This window comes from Pelophylax lessonae (assembly GCF_965119305.1).
Source record: "Pelophylax lessonae genome assembly, chromosome: 11".
Taxonomy (NCBI): Eukaryota; Metazoa; Chordata; class Amphibia; order Anura; family Ranidae; genus Pelophylax; species Pelophylax lessonae.
This window is the reverse complement of record NC_138778.1, coordinates 150393638-150404620: the sequence shown is the minus strand read 5'-3', so window position 1 is coordinate 150404620 and position 10983 is coordinate 150393638. Positions and strand designations below refer to the sequence as shown.

The 10983-nt window shown below is 40.9% G+C and overlaps 1 protein-coding gene across 1 annotated transcript in view; it reads right to left on the bottom strand.

Annotated features, from left to right (window-relative positions):
• Positions 1–957: 957 nt before the first annotated feature.
• Positions 958–10983, bottom strand: part of TBKBP1 (TBK1 binding protein 1) — a 267510-nt gene continuing 257484 nt past the window's right edge. The window contains exon 9 of the mRNA XM_082271866.1: positions 958–1663. Coding sequence (XP_082127992.1) covers positions 1535–1663 — 129 coding nt within the window. The 3' untranslated portion in view covers positions 958–1534. The remainder of the gene's footprint in view (positions 1664–10983) is intronic.

The following is a 10983-nucleotide window of genomic DNA, read 5'->3' as shown; positions in this document are numbered from 1 at the left end:
GATGGACAGTACTGAAACAAGTGTATTGGTTGGAAAAAGAGACACTAATAATTATACATATTGGTGGTGAATTATTAATGCTTTGCAGATGTTAACAATTTTACAGTTTTTAACAATTTGTGCTACTCTATGCTAAATCATCCATCTTTTTTTTCATTCCCTGTTTCAGAATGCCATGGAGTAGGAGGTCTCACTAAAATCAGGTAAGAACTGTACTCATATACTGGCCAAAACATTACCAACAAGTGTGATACCTATGTGTGTGTGGCGGTATATCATGCACGCCCTAATCAGATTTCCATTTTTAGACCCCTGATATTTCACCAAAGCCCCCTAAAGGGGCTCCTAAATAAATTGTAAAAAAATAAAATAAAAATAATAATAATAAAATAAATAAAATTGTAAAAAATAAAATAATAAAAATAAAAAACTACTAACACCAGCCACTGCCCTACTGACACCATCTTTTGCTCTACTGACACCATCAGTATATATATATATACACACACACACATATATATATATATATATATATATATATATATATATATATATATACATATATATATACATACACATGCACACACACGCATATGTGTTTGAGCTTTGGGGTGCACACCCTAATGCAATAGGCTGTGCACACCTATGATATCATGTGATGTTCCTCCAAAAGTTTGTCTATGCAGTTTTTTAATACAACAGAGATGAATCCAATCTTAAGTATAAGTTGTGTTCTGCCATCATTGCATTTAGGAGATTCTTGTAGGGTTCAATCAACCCTAGTGGAATGTGCTCTTGGCAGACACCATACAGCAGTTAACAGGTCCATGTCTTCCATACAGTATTTGAATCCAAAACTCTCTTCAATGGCTTGCTGCCCTGACAAGCAATCTAATCATTGAGTTCAATGTGGTACAGGTCATCTCCACATACTATAGGTTACAAGCCCTATTGTGTTTTTTTTTTTTACTTTTCAATTATTGGAACCCAAAAACAGATGATAATGGCCACATTTTACATATACAAGAAACCTGCGGTAGTACAGCTGTTGTGGACGTCAATATCTGAGCACGTTATTACCCACAAGTTCATAGAGCATGTTAGACTTACAATTCCACAGCAGTTGCAGTGGTAAAGATGCATAAATATACTCAGAACCATTCAATATAAAGTGCAATGTGTTCATTTCAGTGTGCATATGTATACCCACCCTTCGTTATTGTGTACATTAGGTGTCTAGTACTCAGCATCATTATAGTGCGCAGTGTGTTAACTGAAGTGATTGAACTCCATTACCTGCTCACCATGAGCGAGCCAGACTTTACAATGCAATGTCTTCACATTCTTAGCATATTATCGTTATACTGCACTTCTTGGGTCAGTATACAGATATTCAGTATCCAATATATATTACTAATGTATAAGTCAAAGGGGTGGTTATTATAGGCGACTTTTCTGTTTGTTTTTGACTGCTTGGGACCCCATTGCTTGGAGCCTCTTTGTCATGGACACCAAAGTGAGTGTTGGAATGCTGTTAGATCTTGCTGTTCTCTAGATGAGAGTCAATATGTTTTATTAGGACATCATCTGGGTATCCGACAGGAAAGGCCAGTTGGCAGAGAGGACAACTCCTTACCTCCGAATCCACCGTCTCCATCAGTAACTGGAAGGAACAAAAAAAAAATAGTGAAAAGCAATGCATTGTTATGATACAGAGGTCCACTATCTTGGCCGCTCATGATCTTCATTCATATAAGAAAAGCCGCAAGGAGTAAGTGCAGAAATGAAAATGTTACATTAACCACTTGACCTCCGGAAAGTTCACCCTTCATGACAAGGCCCTTTTTTTTCTATACTGCACTTACTTTACTGACAATTGCACGGTCATGCAATGCTGAATATAAATAAATGTAAGTTATTTCTTTCCCACAAATAGAGCTCTCTTTTGATTGTATTTGAGTATTTGATCGCCACTGTGTTTTTTTATTTTTTGTGCTATAAACAAAAAAAGACCGGCAATTTAAAAAAAAAAAAAAGATATATATATATATTTTTTTTACTTCTGCTATAACACATCCAATAAAAAAAAATGTAAAAAATCGAATTTCTTCATAAAGTTGGGTCAATATGAACAGTGGGGAAAATAATAATTTGATCCTCTGCAGATTAAGATGAGATACGTTTGCCCACTTACAAAGAAATGAAGGGTCTATAATTTCTATCATAGGTATATTTTAAATAATAGAGACAGAATATCAACCAAAAATCCAGAAAAAAACACATAAAACAAATGCTATGAATCGATCTCCAAGCAAAATGTGACTTAGTACTTGGTGGAGAAATCCTTGCTGGCAAGAAAATACATTTTCTAAAGGATTAAGGTCTGGAGACTGACTACGTCACTCCATGACCTAATGTGCTAATGGTCATTGTCATGCTGAAGGACCCATCTACGACCCATCTTCAGTGTTCTGGCTGAGAGAAGAAGATTCTCATCCACAATTTTACAATACATGGCCCATATATTGGCTCCTCAATGCAGCAAAGTCGGTCTGTACCTTTAGCAGAGAAACAGCCCCAAAGCCTAATGTTTCCACCTCCGTGCTTGACTGTAGGGATAGTGTTCCTAGGGTCATAGTCAGCATTTTTCTTCCTCCAAACACGGGGAGTCGAGTTAATGCCAAAAAAGCTCAATTTTGGTCTCATCTGACCACAGCACTTTCTCCTAATCCTTCTCTGAATCATTTAGATGTTCATTGGCATGACTGTACATGTGCCTTCTTAAAGGGGAGTTCCACCCAAAAGTGGAACTTCCGCTTTAGGGAGTCCTGACCCCCCGACATGCCACATTTGGCATGTCATTTTTTGGGGGGGGGAGCCGGTACCTAGTTTTGACAGGTACCCGCTCCCACTTCCGCTCGGAGCGCCGCGGCGCCCTGAGCGGAAGTTCTCCTCTCCCCCTCCCTCCCTGCAATCTTCTGGGACACGTCAGAGGTCCCAGAAGATTGCCGGCCAATCACGGCGCGCAGCGCGACTCGCGCATGCGCAGTGGGTACCCGGCTGTGAAGCCGCAAACTGTGACAGCCGGGTGCCCACAGCAGTGATGCCGGCACCGAGGGAGAGGATCGAGGCTTCCGGCGGCCGCATCGCTGGACCGTTGGACAGGTGAGTAAATGGCTGGAACTCCGCTTTAAGGAGGAGGACTCGCTGTGTTTGGAGGAAGAAAAATGCTGACTATGACCCTAAGAACACCATCCCTACAGTCAAGTACGGAGGTGGAAATATGATGCCTTGGGGCTGTTTCTCTGCTAAAGGTGCAGACCAATAAAGAGCAAAGGATCCTTCTGGCAAAAGTAGAACAAACCTAGTAGCGCAATTCAATCACTGTATGATTCCCAACACAAGATACACCTGAATGTCAAAGTGCAGCGAGACAACAGTGGTGGTAACTCCCTGCTGTAGTGATTACAGAGAGTTACGATAACATAACAGTATACGAAGCATCAATCATACATTCATATGAAATGTTCATAAACAGTCCATAGATAATGGCACAAAATGATAAAATGATATAATGTGATCCAAGGAGTGATTCTTGATTGATGTGCAACAACTTACGGGGTCACCCAGTATTCCACCTTCACCATGTCTGAGGGGATAGTTGTAAAACTCGCTCACCAGATGATGTTGCTTAATTACTCTTGCATTATCTCCCGATGATGAAGTCGGAAATGACGAAACGCGTCGGGGCGTGACCAGGCGACGCTCAGCAGCATCGTGACCAGGAAGTGTTTGTTCACCGGCCACTTTGTCTCCACGGCGTGGAACCTGGGGACACTACGAGAGACGGTTGCAACCTCCTGCATGGGCTCATTTTAATATGCGCTTTTAACACTATGACCAAGTAAGTGTAACTTTTACTTATGACCAAATAAATTGGAGTTAAACGTTATTGCACTAGTGGGTCTCTGCTTCTCTTTTTGCATGACAAATTGGATGCATTGACCGGCACCTTGTGTATGGATTGATGACTGCGAGGCTAATCTGTATTTGCGCTTATGCTTAATTGCGAGAGTAATTAAGCAACATCATCTGGTGAGTGAGTTTTACAACTATCCCCTCAGACACGGTGTAGGTGGAATACTGGGTGACCCCTTAAGTTGTTGCACATCAATCAAGAATCACTCCTTGGATCATATTATATCATTTTATCATTTTGTGCCATTATCTATGGACTGTTTATGAACATTTCATATGAATGTATGATTGATGCTTCGTATACTGTTATGTTATCGTAACTCTCTGTAATCACTACAGCAGGGAGTTACCACCACTGTTGTCTCGCTGCACTTTGACATTCAGGTGTATCTTGTGTTGGGAATCATACAGTGATTGAATTGTGCTACTAGGTTTGTTCTACTTTTGCCAGAAGGATCCTTTGCTCTTTATTGTGATTTGTACAAGTAGCTGCATTTATTAATCTTTCTTTCCTAAGCGCTTGGGATTACTCATTTTTTACCAGTTGATTTAGGTGTGTTTTTGTCTTATATAAAGGTGCAGACCGACTTTGCCGCATTGGGGGCCAATGCACAAGGCCATTTATTGTAAAATCTTGAAGAGAACCTTCTTCACTCAGCCAGAACACTGAAGGTGGGTCATGAATGGGTCTTCCAGCATGACAATGACCCAAAACATACCCCCAAGGCAACAAAGGAGTGGCTCATGAACAAGCACATTAATGTCATAGAGGGAACTGAAACTTCAAGTTGCCAAGCGATAGCCAAGAAACCTATAACAATTTAGATTATTATTACTTAGAGAAGATCTGTAAAAAAGAGTGGACCAAAATCCCTCCTGAGATGTGTGCAAACCTGGTAACCAACTACAAGAAACATCTGACCTCTGTGCTTGCCAACAAGGGTTTCTCCACCAACTACTAAGTCGTGTTTTCCTTGGGGATCCAATACTTTTTTTATTCATTGAACTGCAACTTAATTTATAGCATTTGTTTTTTTGTGTTTTTTTTTAATGGATTTTTGGTTGATATTCTATCTCTATCATAAAACAGGTGTGTATTATCTCGTGCTCCCTAACCTAATGTGTCCCTAACTTGTGTCTGATGGCTGCAACCAAATAATTGTGTTCCCACAACTGCAAACGAAATAAAATTAAAAATGTTGGGTGCGCCTATCCGTGTGCAATCCAATTAATGTTTTTAAACCAAAACATTACTTTCAAACCACAAAACTGCTTTCAGTGACAAATGTTCTCGTGTACAATAAAATAAAATAAAACAAACGTGACAGTCCCAAATGACTATAATTCAGTTGATAGTGCTTTTCTTCTTTCAAATCTTTTTACCTTTAAATGAGCTTCTTATATCCCGCAGTTTTTCCACCTTCACCCTTGTGGATTTCAATACAATTGTGTAGTGACTCCCACCACCTTTCACCACTGCGTCACCTCCAGTTTAGACCTGTTTCCAGGTTTAAAACCGCCTTTCCCCTGCTGGAGTTAATTCCGACGGAGCAGCTCCCATATACTCTCCTATGTTCCACAAACACAGTCCTCTGCCACCCGACTCCTCCCACGCGTATCGTCACGATCACGTGACTTCCTCAGGGATTAGGGAGAAAGTCACATGATCGTGACGATACGCGTGGGAGGAGTCGGGTGACAGAGGACTGTGTTTGTGGAACATACAAAAGCATATGGGAGCTGCTCCTCCGTTGAATAATTTTTTAAAGTGCACTGTCTCAGGTTTTAATGTAAGTGAAATAAATGTGAAACCTTTATATACTACACAATGAGAGTGGGGGGGGGGGGGTATTTGGAGGAAAGGAAGTCCAGAAAAGCCAGCCCACTGAGGAGAGAGGAGAGTGGATGGAGATTGAACAGCTGAGGATCCTTTCCTCCACATCCCCTCCACACTCTCATTACGTAGTTTATAAAGGTTTTACATTTATTGCATAATATCCACTTACATTAAAACTTAAGACAGTGCACTTTAAAAAAATCATCTGACGGGGGAGCAGCTCCCATATGCTCTCGTATGTTCCACAAACACAGTCCTCTGTCTCCCGACTCCTCCCATGCGTATCGTCACAATCATGTGACTTCCTCCCCAATCCCTGATCAGAACTTTGAAGTGTAGATAATGCTTAAAAAATATGGCTTTACCACTTAACCAGCCACGCTCCCGCTGTGTTTAGGCACGGCGGGAGGCGGGCCACGGAGGAGAGGCGGCCTTCCTCCCACGATCATCCGGGAAACGGAGAGAAGACCCGCCTGCTTATGTAAACAAAGCAGGCGGATCTTCTCTTAGACAGGCAGGGACAGATCAGCAGTTTCAGCTAAGCTACAACCCCGATCTTTCTGTGCCTGTCACAGAACCTCCCACACACACAGTAAGCACACAGGCATACATTTAACCCCTTGGATCACCCCCCGTATTAATTCCTTCCCTGCCAGTGTCATTTATACAGTAACGGTGCATATTATTTAGCACTGATTACTGTATTAGTGTCACTGGTCCCCAAAAAAGGTAGAAAATGTCAGTTAGGGGTCCAATCTGTCTGCCGCAATGTCACAGTCCTGCTAAAAATCGCAGATCGCCGCCATTACTAATAAAAAAAATAAATAAATAAAAAGTCCAAAAATCTATCCCATAGTTTGTAAACGATATAACTTTTGCGCAAACCGATTAAAATACGCTTTTTGGGGTTTTTTTTACCAAAAATATGTAGCAGAATACAAATTGGCCTAAACTGATAAAAAAAATTTAATTTTTAATATTTTTTTATTGGGAATGTTTTATAGCAGAAAGTAAAAAATATGGTGGTTTTTTTTTTCAAAATTGTTGCTCTTTTTTTGTTTATAGCGCAAAATCTAAAAACCTCAGAGGTGATCAAATACCACTGAAAGAAAGCTCTATTTGTGGGAAAAAAAGGACATCAATTGTATTTGGGTACAGCGTCGCACAACCGTGCAATTTTCCGTTAAAGTAACGCAGTGCCAAATCACAAAAAATGGCCTGGTCATTAAGGGGGCAAATCCTTCCAGGGCTGAAGTGGTTAAGGACCAGGCCTATTTCTGACACTTGTTGTTTACAAGTTAAAATCAGTTTTCTTGCTAGAAAATTACTTAGAACCCCCAAACATTATATATCTTTTTTTAGCAGAGACCCTAGAGAATAAAATGGAGATTGCTGTAATATTTATCAGATCGTAATTGCTCAGCGGTGTTACAAACGCAATTTTTTTGGAATAAATACACTTTTTTAAATTAAAAAATAAGAAAACAGAAAAATTAGCCCAATGTTTTTCTATAATGTGAAAGATAATGTGAAAGATTAAAGATACCCAACATGTCAAGCTTCAAAATTGCGCACGCTCATGGAATGGCGACAAATATTGGTACTAAAAATCTCCATAGGCGACATTTTAAAAAATTCTACAGGTTGCCAGTTTAGAATTACAGAGGAGGTCTTGGGCTAGAATTATTGCTCTCGCTCCAACAATCGTGGCGATACCTCACATGTGTGGTTTGAACACCGTTTACATATATGGGCGCTACTTGCATATGTGTTCGCTTCTGCTTGCGATCTAACAGGAACGGGGCGCTTATATTTTTTTACAATGTCCCATTAAAAAAAATTTTTAGATTACTTTTATTCCTATTACAAAGAATGTAAACATCCCTTGTAATAGAAATAAGCAGGACAGGACCTCTTTAACCGCTTTCGGACCGCCCGCCGCAGAAATACTGCGGCAGGCTGGCCCTCCTGCGCGAATTGCCGTAGGTATACGTTGGTCGTGTGCCTGCAGCTAGTGGGCAAGCGTGCGCCGGCACAATCCCTCCCCCACACGTCAGCGTGGACTCCGATGCATAGGGCAGGCGACTCCGATTGCCGCTTGACACCCGCAATCGCTCCCCGCTGAGAGAGAAGAATGGTCAGCTGTTGTAAACACAGCTGACCGTTCTTCTCTCTGGAATGATCACAGAGTGCCTGTGATCCTTCTATATAGGAACACAGGTCTCAGTAATCATTTCACAAGCCCCGCCCCCATACAGTTAGAAACACGCCCCTAGGTACACATTTAACCCTTTGATCGCCCCTGGCTTAACCCTTTCCCTACCAGTGTCATTATTACAGTACCAGTGCATGTTTTTAGCACTGATTACCGTAGGAATGTCACTGGTCCCCCAAAAGTGTAAAAAATGTCAGTTAGGGGTCCGATCTGTCCGCCGCAATGTCGCAGTCCCGCTAAAAATCACAGATTGCCGTCATTACTAGTAAAAAAAAAACTATAAAAATTACATAAATCTTTCCCGTAGTTAGTAGACGCGATAACTTTTATGCAAACCAATCAAAATACGCTTATTGTGATTTTTTTTACAAAAAATATGTAGCAGAAAACAAGTTGGCCTAAAATGTTAAAAAAAAATTATTTTTAAATTTTTATTTTTTTGGGGAATGTTATATATCAGAATGTGAAAAATATATATATTTTTTCAGAATTGTAGCATTATTTTTGTTTATAGCGCTAAAAATCGCAGAGGTGATCAAATACCACCAAAAGAAAGCTCTATTTGTGGGGAAAAAAGGACATCAATTTTATCTGGGTACAGCGTCGCATAACCACGCAATTGTCTGTTAAAATAACGCAGTGCCGAATTGCACATAATGGCCTGGTCATTAAGGGGGCAAATCCTTCCAGTCCAGAAGTGATTAATGTGAGATCTGGGGTCAAAAAGACTACACTAAAAAGCAAAAAAAAAAAATAAAAAATGGGCCCTTAAAAGCCATTGGAAGGAAGCGACGTATGACGGTCCTCCAAGGCCAAAGAGTCGAGTGGGGGCCATCTTGCCCTCACTTAACTTCCTGCCTAGGAGGAGAAAAGACTGGATCGATTTCCCCGCTACTGATGGCTCTGGTAAGCGGGGATGACAAATGGAAAGTGACGAGAAGGGCACCTTTTCTGCCGCCCATAAAGGTGATCCCGCAGCGAATCTGCCGCTGGGACCACCCTTATGTTAAAGCGGACCATTTAAAAAAATACCGGGGTTATGGCAGCTATCTGCTGCCAAAACCCCAGTATTTACTGTCAAAGTACCGACGTATATTTACAGTGGGTGGTTCGGAAGTGGTTAAAATGGCCAAAAAAAATCAGTCGTATTAAATAATTGAAAGGTGGTTTCTCTGCAATAGAAGAGCTGCTATACTTACTGCAAGCAGTGGCCTGTGCCCGCCCCCTACCAATCACTGTGTTACTTTTTTATTTAGCAACTGACAGGTTCACTTTAGGCAGTGGCAGCATCATCATACTAGTAACAAATACATGTACTACTATGGGAGTGGATAAAAACTTTACACCAAAAACCCAGACTCATTTAACCGGTTGCCGACCGCCGCAAGTACATATACTGCGGTGGTCAGCCCCGGCCAAGCAAAGTGACGTACCGGTACGTCACTAGCCTGTCACTGGCTTGTGAGCCAATAGCAGGCGCCCGCCCCGGGTCGTTCCCTAACAAGTCAGTGCGTGTGACCGGCGGACCCGATGTCCGCCGGTCACTCACGATCGTTCGCCGTGAAGGGAGAAAGGCAGGCGGCTAATGTAAACACAGCCGCCTGTCATTCTCCCTGTGTAAAAATGGAGATCAGACGGTTCTACTATGTAGGACCGTTGATCTCTGTTTTTACACTAGTAGCCATGTCCAATCACAGTTAGAAGCACGCCCCTAGGACACACTTAACCCCTCCCTCTCCAATACAGTTAACCCCTTCCCTGCCAGTGTAATTTTACAGTAACAGTGCATATGTATAGCACTGATTACTGTAGTAATGTCACTGGTAACCCCAAAAGTGTCAAAAATGTCAGTCAAGGGTCCGATCTGTCTGCCGCAATGTTGCAGCCCCGCAAAAAAAATCGCCGCCATTACTCGTTAAAAAAAAAAAACACCAAAAATTACAAAAATCTTTCCCTTTGTTAGTAAACGCGATAACTTTTGCGCAAACCAATCAAAATACGCTTTTTTGCTATTTTTTTTTACTAAAAATATGTAGCATAAAACAAATTGGCCGAAAATGTTAAAAAATTTAGATTTTTACATTTTTTTTGGGGGGGGGGGGGGGATTTCATATAAAAAAATGTGAAAAATATTGTTATTTTTGCAAAATTGTCGCTCTTTTTTTGTTTATAGCGCATGATCAAAAAATCGCACAGGTGATCAAATACCACCAAAAGAAAGCTCTGTTTGAGGGAAAAAAAGGACATCAAATTCGTTTAGGTACAGCGTCGCACGACCGCGCAATTGTCCGTTAAAGTCACGCAGTAAAAAAAATCGCAAAAAACCCCCAGGTCAGGAAGGGGGTAAAATCTTCCGGGGCTTAAGTGGTTAAGGTATGGAGACAGTATATATAATTTTCAAAGAATTATTTTCCGTTAAGTTGCTTACTAAATCAATTGAAAATATACTTATAAGACTACATTGGTTTTCAATGCTGGCAGCCTGCAGTAGTTTCATATTATTAGGTTAGGGAATAGGTTAGGATTGGTGTTAGGGTCAGGATTAAAATGTTCAGTGCATGGACTAAGTTTAATTAAGTGAGGGGCTTCAGGGTCTAGTTTAATTTTATAAACAATAAGGAGCATTCCCACTGTGTACATTCCTGGAGTAGGTCAAGAAGTAGGTGAATACTGCAGCAGTTGCCTGCTGGAAGCTAGTAACATCATAGATAAAAGCTGCATTAACCACTTCAGCTTCGGAAGCGGCCATATTTTGCGATTCGGCACTGCTTTACTTTAACGAAAAATTGCGCCGTCGTGCAATGCTGTACCCAAATAAAATTGATGTCCTTTTTTTCCCCACAAACAGAACTTTCTTTTGGTGGTATTTGATCACCTCTGCGGTTTTTCGATTTTGCGCTATAAACAAAAAAAGAGCAACAATTTTGGAAAAAAAAATATTTTACTTTCTGCT